This window comes from Mustelus asterias, chromosome 22 (genome assembly GCF_964213995.1).
Source record: "Mustelus asterias chromosome 22, sMusAst1.hap1.1, whole genome shotgun sequence".
Classification (NCBI taxonomy): domain Eukaryota; kingdom Metazoa; phylum Chordata; class Chondrichthyes; order Carcharhiniformes; family Triakidae; genus Mustelus; species Mustelus asterias.
The window spans coordinates 61,993,477-62,012,227 of record NC_135822.1 but is presented as its reverse complement, the minus strand read 5'-3'; the positions used below and the strand labels follow the sequence as shown (position 1 = coordinate 62,012,227).

General features: G+C 44.3%; 1 protein-coding gene across 2 annotated transcripts in view; it reads left to right on the top strand.

Annotated features, from left to right (window-relative positions):
* LOC144510106 (disintegrin and metalloproteinase domain-containing protein 9-like) overlaps nt 1-18,751 on the top strand; it is a 142,499-nt gene that overhangs the window by 91,900 nt on the left and 31,848 nt on the right. For both annotated transcript variants that reach the window (XM_078239381.1, XM_078239382.1), the window contains exons 14-18: nt 3,939-4,134; nt 4,773-4,878; nt 7,257-7,440; nt 12,210-12,290; nt 15,250-15,355. In XM_078239381.1, the coding sequence (XP_078095507.1) occupies nt 3,939-4,134; nt 4,773-4,878; nt 7,257-7,440; nt 12,210-12,290; nt 15,250-15,355 (673 nt within the window). The remainder of the gene's footprint in view (nt 1-3,938; nt 4,135-4,772; nt 4,879-7,256; nt 7,441-12,209; nt 12,291-15,249; nt 15,356-18,751) is intronic.

The following is an 18,751-nucleotide window of genomic DNA, read 5'->3' as shown; positions in this document are numbered from 1 at the left end:
TTAATTTGCTATTTTAATCATCCTGACCTTTACCGACTGTCCAGCCACACTCACTGTGGACAATCTCTTCAGAATTATCATTGAAATTACAATCTTCTCTCTCGCTCTGAGCCAACTGCTCTCAGTTTGCAGAAATTATTTCTACTTGTGTACAAGTGCTCTTGAAATTGTCTGAAAAATTGTAAACATGGGTTTAGAATATTTTATGTTAGTTAGTTGTGCAGTGTTTTATGTGAACTTGAGGTGATCCAAAACTCTGCTGTCGGTGTCCTAACTCACACCAAATCCAGTTTGTTAATCACCTCTGCTTGCTGCCCCACATTGGCTCCAGGTTAAGGAGAGCCTTGATTTTAAAATTCTCATCCTTGTATTCCAATCCTTCATGACTCCACCATTCCCAATCTGTAATCTCCTCTAGTCATAGAATCTACAATGCAGATGGAGGCCATTTGGCCCATCGAGACTGCACTGACAACAATCCCGCCCATGTTCGATCCCCGTAACCCCACATATTTACCCTCCTAGTCCCCCTGACACCCGGAGGCAACTTAGCATGACCAATCAACCTAACCCGCACATCTTTGGACTGTGGGAGGAAACCGGAGAATCTGGAGGAAACCCATGCAGACACGGGGAGAAAGTGTAAACTCCATACAGACAGTGAACCCGGGTCCCTGGCACTGTGAGGCAGCAGTGCTAACCACTGTGCTACCATGCCGACCTAAAATCCTCCAAGATATCTACACTCTTCCAATTCTGACCTCACTAACTTTAATCACTCCACGACTGGCAGCCAAGTCTTCAGTTGCCAAGGTCCTAAATTCTGGAATCTGTCCCAAAACCTCTCTCTCTCTTTCCTTGAGACCTTTTGGTCATGTGGCACAGCATCTCTTTCTGCAGCTGTCAAATGTTTGCTCATGCTTCTGGGAAGCATCTGATAACATTAAAAGTGATGAGACACAAACAAATTGTTGTTGGTCTGAGAAAGAATCATCCAGATGTTCTGGTCTCCAGAGTGTCCAGAGATTGGACATCCCCCCCCCCCCCCCCCTCCCACACACCCCAATTTAGCCACAGGAACCCTCAGAGGTTATGGGAATTGCATGGGAAGTTTGAACTTCCGGTGGGCAATTCCCATGCTCCCTGGGATAATATGTAAAAGTCTCCAACTCTGACTTGGAGTCAGGAATTTCAGATGCTTCCAACCTGAATCTGGGAAATGTTAGATTAAAACCTACTCTAACAGTTTAATAACTACACAACTGACTACCCCCCCCCCCCCCCCCCAACACTCGCACTCGCACTCGCTCCTGCCCCAACTTCCCCTCAACTCCTCCCTCCCCCACAATACAACCTGAACAGCCCTACCATTCACCCTTTCCCCCCCCCCCCCCCAATCCACCTGACTACTATTCCCAATTTAACCAATTTGGATAACGAGAGCCTTTTTCCTCGGATGGTGATGGCTAGCACGAGGGGACATAGCTTCAAATTGAGGGGTGATAGACATAGGACAGATGTTAGAGGTATCTTCTTCGCTCAGAGAGTGGTAAGGGTGTGGAATGCCCTGCCTGCAGCAGTAGTGGACTCGCCAACATTAAGGGCATTTAAATGGTCATTGGATAAACAGATGGATGATATTGGAATAGTGTAGGTTAGATGGGCTTTAGATTGATTTCACTGGTCGGCGCAACATCAAGGGCCGAAGGGCCTGTACTGCGCTGTAATGTTCTAACCAGATCTGACCCCCCTACCCTACGCTGAACACCCTACCTAGTTTCCGACCCACTTATCGCAACCAATTGACCATCTAACTCATGGGTCTCTCGGTTGCTTTTCAAAGAATCTTTGGAGCATTTAAATTCTTTAGTTACCAGAATATAGCCGCTTGTGCCATAAAAAGAGGATGTGGCTTCTGCATGGATTTTCTCATCTGCACCCTCCAAGGTTTGCTGCACTTTAGTCAGTTTGGAAAGGTCCTCCAGTGGACGATTGCTCTGGAAAATCGGGGGAAACTAAGTGTGTATTTGTTCGTTGGATCAGGGTGAGAAATAGGGGTTATCAACCTTAGCTGGAAGATTTGGGACAGACAATTTTGTTTTAGTGGAAAAGGCAATTCTTTGCAAACTTTACAAAGAAAATTACAGCACAGGGACAGACCCTTCGGCCCTCCAAGTCTGCACCGACCATGCTGTCCAACCGAACTAAAACCCCCTACCCTTCCAGGGACCATATCCCTCTATTCCCATCCTATTCATGTATTTGTCCAGACGCCCTTAAAACTCACTATCGTATCTGATTACACTATCAACGTGTTCCAGGCACCCACCACCCTCTGTGTAAAAAAAACCTGCCTTGTACATCTCCTTTAAACCTTGCCCCTCGCACCTTAAACTTATGTCTGTGAGTAATTGATTCTTCCAGCCTGGGAAAAAGCTTCTGATTATCCACTCTGTCCATGCCCCTCATAATCTTGTAGACTTCTATCAGGTCGTCCCTCAACCTCCGTCACTCCAGTGAGAACAAACCAAGTTTCTCCAACCTCTCCTCATAGCTAATGCCCTCCATATCAGGCACCATCCTGGTAAAAGCTTTTCTGTACTCTCTCCAAAGCCTCCACATCCTTCTGGTAGTGTGGCGACCAGAATTGAGCACTATATTCCAAGTGCAGCCTAACTAAGGTTCTATAAAGCTGCAACATGACTTGCCAATTTTTAAACTCAATGCCCCGGCTGATGACGGCAAGCATGCCGTATGCCTTCTTGACTACCTTCTCCACCTACGTTACCACTTTCAGTGACCTGTTTGCCTTTATAGGACGGGGTATAGAGTATAAAAGCTGGAGTCTGATGATGCAGCTGTATAGAACGCTGGTTAGGCCACATTTGGAGTACTGTGTCCAGTTCTGGTCGCCGCACTACCAGCAGGACGTGGAGGCTTTAGAGAGAGTGCAGAGAAGGTTTACCAGGATGTTGCCTGGTTAGGAGGGTCTTGGCTATGAGGAGAGATTGGGTAAACTGGGCTTGTTCTCCCTGGAAAGACGGAGAATGAGGGGAGACTTAATAGAGGTGTACAAAATTATGAAGGGTATAGATAGGGTGAACAGTGGGAAGCTTTTTCCCAGGTCGGAGGTGACGAACACGAGGGGTCACGGCTCAAGGTGAGAGGGGCGAGGTATAACTCAGATATCAGAGGGACGTTTTTTGCACAGAGAGTGGTGGGGGCCTGGAATTCGCTGCCAAGTAGGGTGGTAGAGGCAGACACGCTGGCATCGTTTAAGACTTACCTGGATAGTCACATGAGCATTCTGGGAATGGAGGAATACAAACAAATGGTCTAGTTGGACCAATGAGCGGCACAGGCTTGGAGGGCCGAAGGGCCTGTTTCCTGTGCTGTACTGTTCTTTGTTCTGTGTACCTGTACACCCAGATCCCTCTGCCTATCAATACCATAAAGATTCTGCTATTCACTGCATATTTCCCATCTGTATTAGACCTTCCAAAATGCATTACCTCGCATTAAACTCCATCTGTCATCTTTCCACCCAAGTCTCCAACCGATCTATATTCTGCTGTATCCTCCGACAGTCCTCATTGCTATCTGCAAATCCACCAACCTTTGTGTCAAGCCAGTTACATTTTGCTCCAAATCATTTTTATACAAACAGCAAAGGTCTCAGCACTGATCCTTGAGGAACACCATTCATCACATTCAGAAACGCATCCTTCCACTGCTACCCTCTGTCTTCTATGACCGAGCCAGTTCTGTATCCATCATGCCAGCTCACCTCTGGTCCCATGCAGTTTCACCTTGTGTACCTCTTGTGTAATTATAGAATGTAATAGTGCATACATAATTTACACCGTGCACGTCTAAGCTTTACCATGCAACTCTTGTTTAACATTTCTACTCCACTCCTTCCACCTATGCCATTACAGTTCCGCCCAGCTGGAACAGTGTGCCGAGCATCTATGAATGAATGTGATCTCCCAGAGTACTGCAATGGAACAAGTCACATCTGCCAGGCTGATGTGTTTGTGCAGGATGGGCATCCTTGCCACAAGAACAGTTCATACTGCTACAATGGAGCATGTCAGAGTTATGACGCCCAGTGCATCGCTTTATTTGGAAACAGTAAGTCCCCGATAAGTGTCTTGGATAATGGCTTTAAAAGTATATTTCGCAACTGAATTAACCTTTCTTTAAATAGGTGTAACAAAGTTATTTTAAACGACCAATGAAAAGGTTTTTAAATTGATAAGAGTTTGCATTTTCTTTAAATTCTTCCAACTCTCCTCCATCCAAGTGCGTCATTCCACAATTTTGATGAACAGCATTGTAGAAACACACCCAATTCGCAACCTTAATGTGGAGGTGAAGGTGTTCGCACAGAACCAGAGAGACTGGTGTTGTTGCCCTTCCTGTTGGTAGCGGGGGGATGGTGCTCCGAAGTTTTGTTGAAGCAAGCTTCACGACTTGCTGTACCGCATCGTGCAGAGAGCACATACTGCAGCCACAATCCACTGGTAGCTTTTGGGGTACATATTTAACTGTTGGGGTGCAGATCTAAGTTTCTTAGGCAAGCAGTACCAGTAACAACAACATGAGATGAAACATGTCTATGCATTGTTTGCCTTTTTTGCTGTGGAGATCTTACTGAGATCTTCCATTCCAGGGAAAGTTATGGGGAGTTTTGAGTATTTGGAGGAGGTGCAGGGAAGGTCTGTTTGAAATCAGTGCTTTTTGCCATCAATTTGGTTTTTAACTTCCAGATGCAAAGACTGCTCCACATACTTGTTTTCAAGAAGTGAATTCAAAAGGTGACCGTTTTGGAAACTGTGGATCAAGTGGGGCTGGGTATAAGAAATGTGAGATCAGGTACATTTTTCTCTGTTTCATTTTATTCCTATGTAGTTCACATCTCAGTTGTGTGTACCAATCTAACCTATAGTTCAGTGACCGGGGTACGAAGCATAAAGATTAGTTTTGATAGGACAAAGATGTAGCTCAATAATCTATTATCTGTCTTCTTCCAATATATGTTTAGTTTTCCAACATTGTACCATTTGATCTTGGCCATTGTTCAATTTGGGGTTTAATGGTTCTAATGTAGTGGTTTCCAAATTGTGGTAAGTGTAGTCTTGGGAGACCTGCCTGAGTGGTAGACACAGAAGCAATCATTGAATTGCTCTACTCATTAAATATTTAACTTTGTGCATTTATTACTTATTCTGTAATTGGCTATTTGATGCTTCAAAATGTTTTTTTTTAGAAAAAACATATATAAACTAATTAATTTACTTTATAATTGTGAAGTGTTAGATTTTCGTCAGAAGAACGAAGAGAGGCAATATTATCTAACGGGTACAATTCTAAAATCATCCCGTCCAATGTTTTTCCCCCAAGAGGAAACATTCTCTCCAAATCCATTTTGAACACCTTTATTAGATCACCACTCAGTCTTTTTTCAAGAGAAAGGAGACAAAACTTTCAATTTCATCCTGATATGGGCGGCACGGTGGCACTGTGGTGAGCACTGCTGCCTCACAGCGCCAGGGACCCAAGTTCAATTCGGGCCTCAGGTGACTGTCCGTGTGGAGTTTGTGTAGCTCTCCCCGTGTCTGCGTGGGTTTCCTCCAGGTGCTCCGGTTTCCTCCCACAGTCTAAAGATGTGTGGGTTAGGCTGATTGGCCATGGTAAATTGCCCCTTTGTGTCGGAGGGACTAGCAGGGTAAATTCGTGGGGTTATGGAGAATGGGGCCTGGGTAGGTTTGCAGTCGGTGCTGGCTTGATGGGCAGAATAGCCTCCTTCTGCACTGTTGTGATTCTATTCTATGATTCTCTCCTCCCACATTTCTGGTATCATATTTGTAAATCCTCTCTGCACCTTCTCCAGTGTTTCTCTGTCCATTTTTATAATGTGGCAACCAGAACAGCTCACAGTACTCTTAAGTGCGGTTTAACCAAGGTTCAGTATAGGTTTAGCATAACATTCCTACTTTACAATTCTATTCTTCCAGGAATAAAGCCAAGTGTCTTTTTATGGTTCTTCTAACCAGTAGTACAACTTCCACTGACTGTTGTATTGATCATTGCTTTAAGATAAAGAGAAAAGAACCAAAGGCAACCAGAGAAAAAATATTTTTACACAGTGCATGATTAGGGTGTGGGATGCAATGCCTGACAGTGTGGTGGAGACAGATTCAATTGTTGCTTTCAAAAGAGAAAAAAGTGCAGTGCTGCGGAAGGGCAGTGGAGTGGGACTAGCTGACTTACTCCTGCAGATAGTTGGCATTGACTCAAAGGGCTGAATTGCCCCTGCGCTGTAACTATTCTACAATTCTACGATAGTGAGTAGAAATGTCATTGTTGAGTCATGGATTGTGAGAGTAGAGGATCAATGTGAATGTGATTGAGACTGTCCAATTGAAAATGCAACACTGGTGTCATAACATTGTTCGTCCAACACCCTCCCAACATTCAGTTCAATATCGGTATTCCAGTATAACGACAATAAAGTACTTCCTGCTTGTTTTACACTCCTTCACTTATCTAATTTCAACCCATTGTTGAGACGAAGAGTAAAGGGAGCGAGCAAGAGTGTGGGTACAGACAATATAGCTCGTGGTGTAAAAATATCAGTACAAACTTAGTGGGCTCAAAACCTGTTTCTGTTCCGTAACACATTCTGCTTCTGATTCTTTTGAAAAACTGGCATCTATACTGTGCTTTTTCCAACTTCAGCAAATCCCACAAAGTACTTCTGAAGTGTAGACACTGTTTTAACGTTGGAAGCACTGCTGGCGATTTGCGCACAGTAATTTGCGCAAACAGCATGGATAATGATCAGCTAAAACGTTTTCATGATATTGATGGAGGAATAAATGTTGGCCAGAACTCTGGGGGATAACTCCTCTGCTCTTCATAATTATGCTATGGGGTCTTGATATCCACATGAGAGGACAGCAGGAACCTCCATCTAATGTCTCACCTGAGACAGCACCTTCAACAGTACAGCGCGCTCTCAATACTGCGCTGAAGTGTTAGCCTTGATGTTTGTACTCAGCCTTGGGATGGGACTTTAACCCACAATCTTCTGACCAGGAGGCGAGAGTACTACTTGCAAGAAAAAAACCTACCACTGAGTAAATTACTTAATGAACATTACTGTCATGTTTCTTCTACCGTAACTTATGCAATATACAATCTCTTTTGCAGTAATATCTCTTGATTTTTTTGTATTTTTATTTATCTAGAAATTCCATGTGTGGGAAGCTGCAATGTGAAAACGTAAACTCTCGACCTGTTTTTGGAATCCAACCTTCCATCATCCAGACACCGATTGGTGGGACTATGTGTTGGGGGGTTGACTTCCGGCTGGGATCGGATGTCCCAGATCCTGGCATGGTAAACGCAGGGACCCGATGTGACACGGGCAAGGTATAATAAATGTTCACTGACTTTGGGTTTTTCTATGTAATCCATGTCTCATGATAGCACAGTAGCACGGTAGCACAGTGGTTAGCACTGCTGCTTCACAGCTCCAGGGACCTGGGTTCGATTCCCGGCTTGGGTCACTGTCTGTGTGGAGTTTACACATTCTCCTCGTGTCTGCGTGGGTTCCTCCCGGGTGCTCCGGTTTCCTCCCACGGTCCAAAGATGTGCGGGTTAGGTTGATTGGACAGGTTAAAAAAAAAATTGCCCCTTAGAGTCCGGAGATGCGTAGGTTAGAGGGATTAGCGGGTAAATATGTGGGGGTAGGGCCTGGGTGGGATTGTGGTCGGCGCAGACTCGATGGGCCGAATGGCCTCCTTCTGCACTGTAGGGTTTCTATGATGATTTCTATGATACGGACACCAAGGCCGGAATTCTCTGATGTCATACGCCCTGCTCCTGTTGCCAGCGAGAATGGACAATTTGGCACTCAGCAGTGGGACTGGAGAATTGCAACTACGGAAAGGTGGGAAAATTCTGGCCCAAACGTTAAGCCTGCTAAAAGGCTCAAAGTGCAAGCAAAGATATACTACTTAAAGTAGGTAAATGCTTATTCTAAAGGTCATGATTCAGTTGGTAATGGCTGCCTGGATATTTTGACACCTAACTTAACGTGACAGAGTACCAGTAAGTGCTGAACAAATGGCACATTTGAGCTTGCCGCATGCCGATTCACTCATATCCTTACACATTTCAAATTTGCTGCTGAGATTGGAAATCTCAGAAAAGAGTGATCGAATGAAAACATGGGAATTTGGAATGAGCTATCGACTGCTTTCCCGCCTCTATTAGAATGGCAGAAAAAGGAGGCACTTATTTTTCATGCTTCTGATCTCTGGGCATTAGCTATGAGGAGAGGTTGGAGAAACTTGGTTTGTTCTCACTGGAACGACGGAGGTTGAGGGGCGACCTGATAGAAGTCTACAAGATTATGAGAGGCATGGACAGAGTGGATAGTCAGAAGGGCGGAAGAGTCAATTACTGGGGGGCATAGGTTTAAGGTGTGAAGGACAAGGTTTAAAGGAGATGTACAAGGCAAGCTTTTTACACAGGGGGTGGTGGGTGCCTGGAACTCGCTGCCGGGGGAGGCAGTGGAAGCGGATACAGTCGTGAGTTTTAAGGGGCGTCTGGACAAATACATGAATAGGATGGGAATAGAGGGATATGGTCTCTGGAAGGGTAGGGGGTTTTAGTTCAGTCGGGCAGCATGGTCGGTGCAGGTTTGGAGGGCCGAAGGGCCTGTTCCTGTGCTGTAATTTTCTTTATTCTATTTTTATGGACCCATGTAAAGTTGGGTCACGGGCAAGTTTGATGATGCTGACATGAGTATGTTGGGCTTTTAATGTTGTCAAAAATATACAATATTGCGAGAGTTCAATACCAGCAACTGAACTCCTTACACACTGAGTTAACTCTGTATCTCAAATCTATTGTTGGTGATCTAGTATGAAGCTTGTGTTTATTTTTACAACAGAAGTACTCATAAGGTGAAGCCTGATAGGGGAATTCCAACGGTGCTGACTTGATAACAGTCAACACAGATTGCTTTTGTGATCAAAGATGAGGTTATTGCAATGAACCCCATGCCCTGGAAATCACTCCGAGAATAGAAGAGATGACTTTTGTATCGGCAGGATTGCAAGTCAGAAATCCAGCAAGTACACTGAAACTCTAAATACGCTTAAACTTAGACGCTTAAACTTTGCAGAACTTAGATTTCGGAAAGCATTACTTAGATTTTCTGAAGTTAGGATTTCTGGAACTCTGGATGCTAGGAAAGATATTACAGGGCTCTCCAAATCATAAATTTCTAAGCATCTTAAGATTTTGTAATTTTTGTGTGTTTTTATAGATTTCTATTGAATAATTTCAGTTTCTAGTAAAACATTTTTTTTACAGCAATAGAGGTGTTTACTTTTGGCTTGCTGAAACTTTTGGAAGGAGGGTCAGCATGTTTCCCAAGGTATCTCAGTATTAACAAAGGGTTCTAACACACTAAATGTGTTGAAAATCACTTGCATATCACTCAAATTTAACCCAATTAGGAACAATGGGGGTAACTTGAGATTCATTCAAGCATGAAGGGACAAGTCAATAAACACAGCTGACTGGAGGCTGACTAGAAATCCATTAAGCTGTGAATGAAAACCTATTTCAAAACACTGCACGATGAAATTGAAAGAGGTCAAAGCTTTTTGTGGAATACGGAGGGTTTCAAAGCTTTCAGCTTTCTAGGAAGGCTTAGAGACCAGATAAAAGTTATGTGAATACACTGACGCTGAGTGAGCGTTTATGGAGGAGAAACTACCCCCTTCCCCAGTGAAATTGAAATCTTTATAAAAGTTTATTTATTAGTGTTACAAGTAGACTTATATTAACACTGCAATGAAGTTATGTAGAAAATCCCCCAGTCGTCATACTCCGACGCCTGTTCGGGTACACTGAGGGAGAATTTAGCATGGCCAATGCACCCTAACCAGCACATCTTTCAGACTTTGGAAAGAAACTGGAGCACCTGGAGGAAACCCATGCAGATATGGGGAGAACGTGCAGACTCCACACAGTGACCCAAGTTGGGAATCAAACCCAGATCCCTCGCACTGTGAGGCAGCAGTGCTAACCACCGTGCCCAATCTCCTCTCTGTCGTAGGACTGCTCACACCCACAGCTTCTGACAGCGAGAAAGGGAAATGCAGAATGGAGTGCTGCTGTGGTTTCAAAGCCTGCCAGCCATCCACAGGGCTTGGAGATTAAAGTGATCAGGCCACTTCAAATATTTACAGCTGACAGGCAGGAATGATGATATTAATTGCAGAGCTACCTGAAATCATCATGTCAGGGGTGACCTTTAGGTCTGCCAGGGCTAGAAGGTGCAGTTCAGCCATGAGACCCCCGATCCCCGGGGAGATTGGTGAGGTCAACCCCTTTCCCCAGGATCCTTGGGGGACCCTTCCCTTTGCAGATTGGCAGTGACAGAGAAGTAAATGCCCACTGGACCTAACCTCCTTGACCACCCTCTGGGTCCAAAGCATCAGGCCAGGATGTCAGTTCCAAGGTGCCAGGCACTATTGACACTGCCAAGGCATGGGGTCTGATGGGGTCTCTGAGTGGGGATGGGGGAGCTGAATGGGGGTCTGAGTAGGAGGGAATCGGATCACCACCACGTTGGTGTGTGTGTGTGGGTGTGGTGGGGGGGGTTGACCCATTATTTGTGAGGGTTTGATTGTTCAGCTGGGGGCAGGGAGAAGGTCACCATTGCATTTTGTTGTCTGTCTCTGAGTTCTGACATCAAGGCACCCTCTAAAAATGTCACCCCAATCTCTAAAGCCAGGCTGGCTAGTGGGTTTATTGGTATGCTTTAATTTGCATCCATCAGGTGGGCGACCCTCCAGTTTTCCCGCTCATGTGGGCACTTAGTCCCGATTCGGGTGAATTCTGGTCTTTGTATTTGTACAGCACTCTACCAACTGGAATTCTCCGCTCCCCAAATTGCTGATGTTCCTCCAGTATAGAGTCATAGAGGTTTACAGCATGGAAACAGGCCCTTCGGCCCAACTTGTCCATGCCGCCTTTTTTTTAAAAACCCCTAAGCTAATCCCAATTGCCCGCATTTGGCCCATATCCCTCTCTACCCATCGTACCCATGTAACTGTCTAAATGCTTTTTAAAAGATAAAATTGTACCCACCTCTACTACTACCTCTGGCAGCTTGTTCTAGACACTCACCAACCTCTGTGTGAAAAAACTGTTCCTCTGGACACTTTTGTATCTCTCCCCTCTCACCTTAAACCTATGCCCTCTAGTTTTAGCCTTCCCTACCTTTGGGAAAAGATATTGACTATCTACCTTGTCTATGCCCCTCATTATTTTATAGACCTCTATAAGGTCACCCCTCAGCCTCCTACGCTCCAGAGAAAAAAGCCCCAGTCTATTCAGCCTCTCCTTATAACTCAATCTATCAAGTCCCGGTAGCATCCTAGTAAATCTTTTCTGCGCTCTTTCTAGTTTAATAATATCATTTCTATAATAGGGTGACCAGAACTGTACACAGTATTCCAAGTGTGGCCTTACCAATGTCTTGTACAAATTCAACAAGATGTCCCAACTCCTGTATTCAATGTTCCGACCGATGAAACCAAGCATACCGAATGCCTTCTTCACCACTCTGTCCACCTGTGACTCCACTTTCAAGGAGCTATGAACATGTACACTTAGATCTCTTTGTTCTGTAACTCTCCCCAACGCCCTACCATTAACTGAGTAAGTTCTGCCCTGGTTCAATCTACCAAAATGCATCACCTCGCATTATGACTCATAACTATACCAAATGGAAGCAATTATGAAATTATCTGGAACATACTTGTGTGTTGTATTATTTTATACTTTGATTTATGTTTCAATGTATTTTTGAAGATTACAAGTAAAAGAAAATACCCTTCTTTACTTTGAGAATTTGCATTCATGCTCCAAGTATTACAATCCATTCCATTGGTAAACAGAACTCTCTGTTAACCCACATTTTTGATCAACTGGCACCAACCATTCCCCATGCATGCCATATAAGAAAAATTGTACTTTAATTCAAACATCTTACAATACATAAAGTTGTAATAATTCACCTTTCTCAAAACAAATATGATGTATAAATCCAAGAACAATAAAGACCAACGTTGGTCACACTCTCACCTATTTACCACCATTTTAATGTGTTTTAGATCTGCATGAAATTCAAATGTGTGGATGCCTCGATCCTAAACTACGATTGTGACGTGCAGAAAAAATGCAATGGCAATGGTGTAAGTAAGAGCTCCTGTGTAAAGTATTAATTCTAATTAAAGCATTGATATTTTGTATTTTTGTTCTTTACTGAACTCGAAATTGAAAGTACAAGTAGGGTGGCATGGTGGCTCAGTGGTTAGCACTGCTGCCTCACAGCACCAGGGACCCGGGTTCGATTCCCGCCTCGGGTGACTGGCCGTGCGGAGTTTGCACATTCTCCCCGTGTCGGCGTGGGTTTCCTCCCACAGTCCAAAGATGTGCGTGGTTGGGGTTGATTGGCCATCCTAAATTGCCCCTTAGTGTCAGGGGGATTAGGAGGGTACATACGTGGTGTTACGGGGATAGAACCTGGGTGGGATTGTTGTCAGTGCAGGCATGATGGGTCAAATGGCCTCCTGTAGGGATTCCATGATTCTAAGTAAATCACAGTTTCCCTTGGCTAAAATAGGGTGCTTTATTCATTACTTATCCAGCTTCATCTTACATTCAGGAGACCACACTATGTAGAACAGCCCCATTCAGTCCACAAGGGTAACTCACCTTCCAATCAATTATTGTTTTCACTTCCTACCTCACTACCGGGGACTTGATGATTGAGTTATAAGGGGAGGCTGAATAGACTGGGACTTTTTTCTCTGGAGCGTAGGAGGCTGAGGGGTGACCTTATAGAGGTCTATAAAATAATGAGGGGCATAGACAAGGTAGATAGTCAATATCTTTTCCCAAAGGTAGGGGAGTCTAAAACTAGAGGGCATAGGTTTAAGGTGAGAGGGGAGAGATACAAAAGTGTCCAGAGGGGCAATGTTTTTCACACAGAGGGTGGTGAGTGTCTGGAACAAGCTGCCAGAGGCAGTAGTAGATGCGGGTACAATTTTATCTTTCAAAAAGCATTTAGATAGTTACATGGGTACGATGGGTATAGAGGGATATGGGCCAAATGTGGGAAATTGGGATTAGTTTAGGGGTTGTAACAAAAAAAAAGGGCAGCATGGACAAGTTGGGCCGAAGGGCCTGTTTCCATGCTGTAAACCTCTATGACTCTACCACTCTGTGCACAGCCTCCTACATCGTTCCAATAAAGTTCAACATAAGCTTAAGGAAGAGTACCTCATCTTTTAATCCAAACTCAAAATTTATATTCAGATCATACGCAAAAGCTTGCTTTTTTAATGTTTTCTTTTGTCTTTGGATTACATTATTTGGTAATTATCCCATTCCTGTTGAAAGGTAATGTCAACCTGAAATGTTAACTGTTTCTCTCAACAGATGCTGTCAGACCTGCTGAATATTTCCAACACTTATAGTTTCATATCAGATTTCCACCAGCTGCAGTATTTTGCTTTCGTATTTCTGTTGTCACATTGGCACCTCCTTTACATTTTGTTTCTTTGTTTGTCTCTTTACCGTTTCATCGATTTTGTCATTTAATCTGCCTTTTCCTCCGCCCTACCACAGATTTTCCCATTTGTTCTTTCCTGTACTGCTGTGCTTGTTTTAAGATCTGTAATACCGCTAACATTTTGCAGATCTGACAAAAGGTCATTGACTTTAACTGTTTCTCTGTCCAGAGATGCTGCCAGGCTTGCTGAAAACTTCCAGCATTTTCTGTTCATGGTTTTATATTTAGGGTGTCCCTTGGTGCAGAACAAACAGTTGGCCCATTGCTGAACCAGAATCTGTATTTTGAACAGGCAATGTTACAGACAGCTCGAACACTGTTGTCTTTACCTCTGTTTTAAATCAATTACTATTTTCCATCTTCTGGGCTTAAATTAAATCTACATGAAGGAAATGACAACAAAAGTTTTGCGAAGACATCAGAATTAAAGTTTAATGTTTCCCGTGCAGTTGTAGATGAATTATGACAAGACTACTTTATAGATTGCTCAATGACGTTGGTTAGAAGCGGTTTAAATGATCAAGTTATGGTTTTCCCCACTCTGGTCAAGCTATCTGGAATGTACGCACAGAAACAGACCACTAATACAGGAGTAAGGTACTTCAGATTTTGAAAATCTGAAATAAAAAGATAGAAATGCTGGAAATATTCAGGGCGTCTGGCAGCATCTTGGGAGACGGAAACAACATTTGGATTTCGGGAACAGCCTTTCAAACTCATGAATGTGTGTGTACACAACACCATTCCATGGGTCTGTTTTCCTGTCTGGCCTTTTAATTTCAAGGAGATGGGTTTAAATCCAGCTTGAACCTCCCTTTCTGATGGAGGTGAGAAAAGTGTATTTTCAATGCAGTTTCTAATTGGTGGGGAGTACTTGGTACAAAATTGACCAAGTTTTGGCATAATTGCGCTCTGTTTTTCTGGTGAAAGTTAATAGGTGTATAGAAAATAAATGTTTCCATGATGCGTTCAGAGGGGATGATGATAAATTTGGTTAATTAATTTATTGGGAGTAATAGCAGTCTAAAACAGCTCATCCAATGTTAGTCACTGGATGCTAAAGTAACAACGCTCCAGGATTAGCACAGTGGTTAGCACTGCTGCCTCACAGCACCAGGGATCCAGGTTCAATTCCGGCCTTGGGTGACTGTAGAGTTTGCATGTTCTCCCTGTGTCTATGTGGGTTTCTTCCAAGTGCTTCAGTTTCCTCCCACTGTCCAAAAATTTGCAAGTTAGATGGATTGGCCAGACCTAAATTGTCCCTTAGTGCCCAAAGGTGTATAGTTAGGGGAGTTAGAAGGGGAAATATGTGGGGTTGCAGGAATGGAGCCTGGGTGAGATGCTGTGTCAGAGAGTCAGTGCAGACTTGATGGGCCAAATGGCCTCCTTCTGCACTGTAGGGTTTCTATGATTACCACCAATTCACAGACTTGTGGATGGGATCTTGACAGAATAGTTTATTTTTCTTACATAATGCAAAGCTAGTTCATTTTGGCAAATGTTTATATTGTTCTCCGATAACCTTGCACTCCTGTAGGAATTAATCATTTTGACCCAAGTCGTATTTTGGTTTTCAGGTATGCAACAACAATAAGAACTGTCACTGCGACAGAGGGTGGGCACCTCCTAACTGTGTAAACACTGGCTATGGAGGTAGCATTGACAGTGGACCAACCTATGATGGTAAGTGAAAACTATTTTGTTAGCTTATTGTGTTCAAATGCAGAGCTGAAGCTTAAAATGATAATGTTTGTGACGATATTAAAACTACAGAACGGTCTGCTTGGTCGGGACTATGTCCACTAGCTTAAACATCCAGCATTTAATAGCTGCAATGTACAGCATATAATGTTGCAATTTATCAAGGCTTCAGCAGCACTTAACAGAGCAATGGCCTACAGGCCAACCCTTGTCAATGCTTGCAGAGACAGGGGTGTAGTGCTGCCTATGCGCATTGGAGCACCACTCCAGCGCCACCTGAGCACCACTGGATGGTAAAGATGATAAATTCTCCTTTGCTGACTGGCCATCCATTCTGCTGCTCCATTAACAGCTGTGATGGCAGCGGTGGCCATGGCAGTATGGTCAGAGATGCAGCTGGCTCTATCCGAGCAGGAGCAGGTGTTGCGGGATCTGGAGGTGGAGGAGCGGAAGGTGACCTGGACCCTGGGCTGTACCATATAACCATGGAAAGGCTACAGGAGGAAGCCATTTTGTCCATGCCAGCCCCTGGTCACCCAGGTGCCCGTTCTAATCCTACCTTCCTGCACCCGGCCCATAGCCCTGTTGCTGACAGCACTTAAGGTGCAAATCCAGACACTTATTAAAATAGTTTAGGGTCTCTGCCTCCACCACAAACTTGGGCAGCAAATTCTAGTAACCCACGACATTCTGCGTAAAAAACAAAGTTCTTCTTCATGTCCCCTCGACACCCTCTGCCACTTATCTTGAATCTATGTCCCCTGGTTCTAGAATTCTCCACCAAGGGAAACAATTTATCCTGTCCACTCTGTCTCTTCCCCTCATAATTTTGTACACCTCTAACAACTCACCCCTCAGCCCCCTTTTGTTCCAAGGAAAACAACCCCAACCTATTTAATCTCTCTGCATTGCTACACTTTCCTATCCCTGGCAACGTTCTTGTAAACATCCTCTACACTCTCTCCAGAGCAATTACATCCTTCCCCTGATGTGGTGACCAGAACTGCACACAATCCTCCAGTTCTGGGCTCGCCAATGTTTTATACAACTCCAACATTATATCCTTATTTTTATATTCTAAACCTTTGCCAATGAGGAAGAGTCTTCTTTATAATCACACCTTTCGGGACCTGTGTACTTGTATGACAAGGTCTCTCACTTCATCTACCCTCTTAGTATATTCCCATTTATTGTGTACTCCCTGCACCTGTTTGACTTCCCCCAATGCATGACCTCACGCTTCCCTGTGTTAAAATCCATCTGCCACCCACTTCACAAGCCCATCACTATCGTTTTGAAGATTGCTGCTCGTCAATCATCTGGAGCTGGGTGTGGCTTGTGGCAACAGCCACCTGAGCTGTGGAGCTTGGTGCCCTGGTCACACTGGTTGGTCAGACTTCCTGGTCAATACTTAGTGCCCACGTCACCATTTGCGTCCCCGGCAAATGCCGGTGCAAATTTGTGGCAATTTCGTTTCTTTACCCTGCTGGCAGCTGTATATGGAACTGACAGCACAAAAACAGGCCATTTGGCCCACCTCATCTCTGTTTCTATTCCACACAGACCTCCTTTCAACCTTCTTGACCGGAGTAACCTTCAGCTTATTTCTTTCTCTTGTGTTTATCAAGTTCCTCAATGTATCTATAACTAGAATCATTGAAGCACAGGAGGAGACCGTTTAGCACATTGTCTTTGTGTCAGTTCTCTGAAAAGAAATCAGCGAGTTCCACTCTTCCACCTTTTCCCTGTAGTTCAGTGAAATCTTTTCCCCTCGGATAATTATCCAGTTACCTTTTGAAAATTGCAATTGAATGTGTCTCCACCACACACTCGGGCAGTGCATTCCAAACCCAAAACACATATTGGGGTGGGGAGCGGGGGTCGGGTCGGGGGGTCATGACACCCTGGCAGTGTCAGCCTGTGCCTCTGGCACTGCCAGAGTCAAGGTGCCAATGTCCAGTGGGCATGGGGCAGTGCCAAGGGGGCAGGGCCTATATGGGCCAGGGTCTGGTGGGGGCCTGGGCTTTTGGTGGGGGGGGGGGGGGGGGGGGGGGGAGTTGGGCAGCACTGCGGAGGTCCCGGGCTGGCCAGCGATCGATCTGGCCAGCAAACGGGAACCTGACAGTTTGGGCCCACTGTGCATGCGCTGAGGCCCGCTGGTGCGAATAGGCCCTGCCTCCTGAAATCTTATAGAGACATATAAGATAATGAAGGGGCTGGATAGGGTAGAGGTGGAGAGATTCTTTCCACTTAGAAGGGAAACCAGAACTAGAGGGCACAGCCTCAAAATAAGGGGGGCCGGTTCAGAACAGAGTTGAGGGGGAACTTCTTCTCTCAGAGGGTAGTGAATCTCTGGAATTCTCTGCCCATTGAAGTGGTGGAGGCTTCCTCATTGAATATGTTTAAATCACGGGTAGATAGTTTTCTGATCGATAAGGGAATGAGGGGTTATGGGGAGCAGGCGGGTAAGTGGAACTGATTCGCTTCAGATCAGCCATGATCTTGTTGAATGGCGGGGCAGGCTCGAAGGGCCAGATGGCCTACTCCTGCTCCTATTTCTTATGTTCTTATGTTCTTATAAATCGAATGATATTCACGCTGGTGGCCTCTGCTGTGCACAGAGTGTGGGAGATTCTAGTGAGAACTCCCACTGCAAAAAACAGTTCACAACCACCTTGTTGAGACTGATCCAGTATTTTCTGAAGGTTTGTTACTTGCTTTTGCAGTCTGTGCCTCGACTTATGAAACCCAGGTTTCAGACTGCTTTCTCAATCTGACCTTCCACCTTCAATGATTTATGCACATGTACACCTTGGTCCCTCCGCTCCTGCATTTCCTTTAGAATTGTAACCTTTTATGTTGTTACCTCTTCCCCCTTCTGACCATCACTTCACACTTCTCAACATCAAATTTCTTCCCATTCCACCGGCCTGTCCGTATCCTCTTAAAGTCTACCTCTATCCTCCTCACGGTTCACAACACTTCCAAATCTGGTGTCATCTTCAGATTTTGAAATTGTGTCCTGTACATTCAGGTCTATGTCATTTAATACAAATCGAGAAAAAAACACCCCTCAGTCAGAAGTAGATAAGTTTATCTGTAATTCATATTAATAACAGGTCTGACTTAAATAATTCGATGACAAAATAATGTAATTCTAGCTATCCTGATCATTTAAAATACCCCATGGTTTGCAATAAAATGCCTGTACTAATAACTTTAATTTAAAAAACATATTTTTGCTGACATTTGGGGACTCAAAATGATTAAAACAAAGAAGAACAATGGAATAGTATATTTCAAACTCATAAAGCCAACACATTTTCTTTGAGCTCCTGCGTGACACCCCTGTGCTTAGATATTTTCCACGTTAAGTGT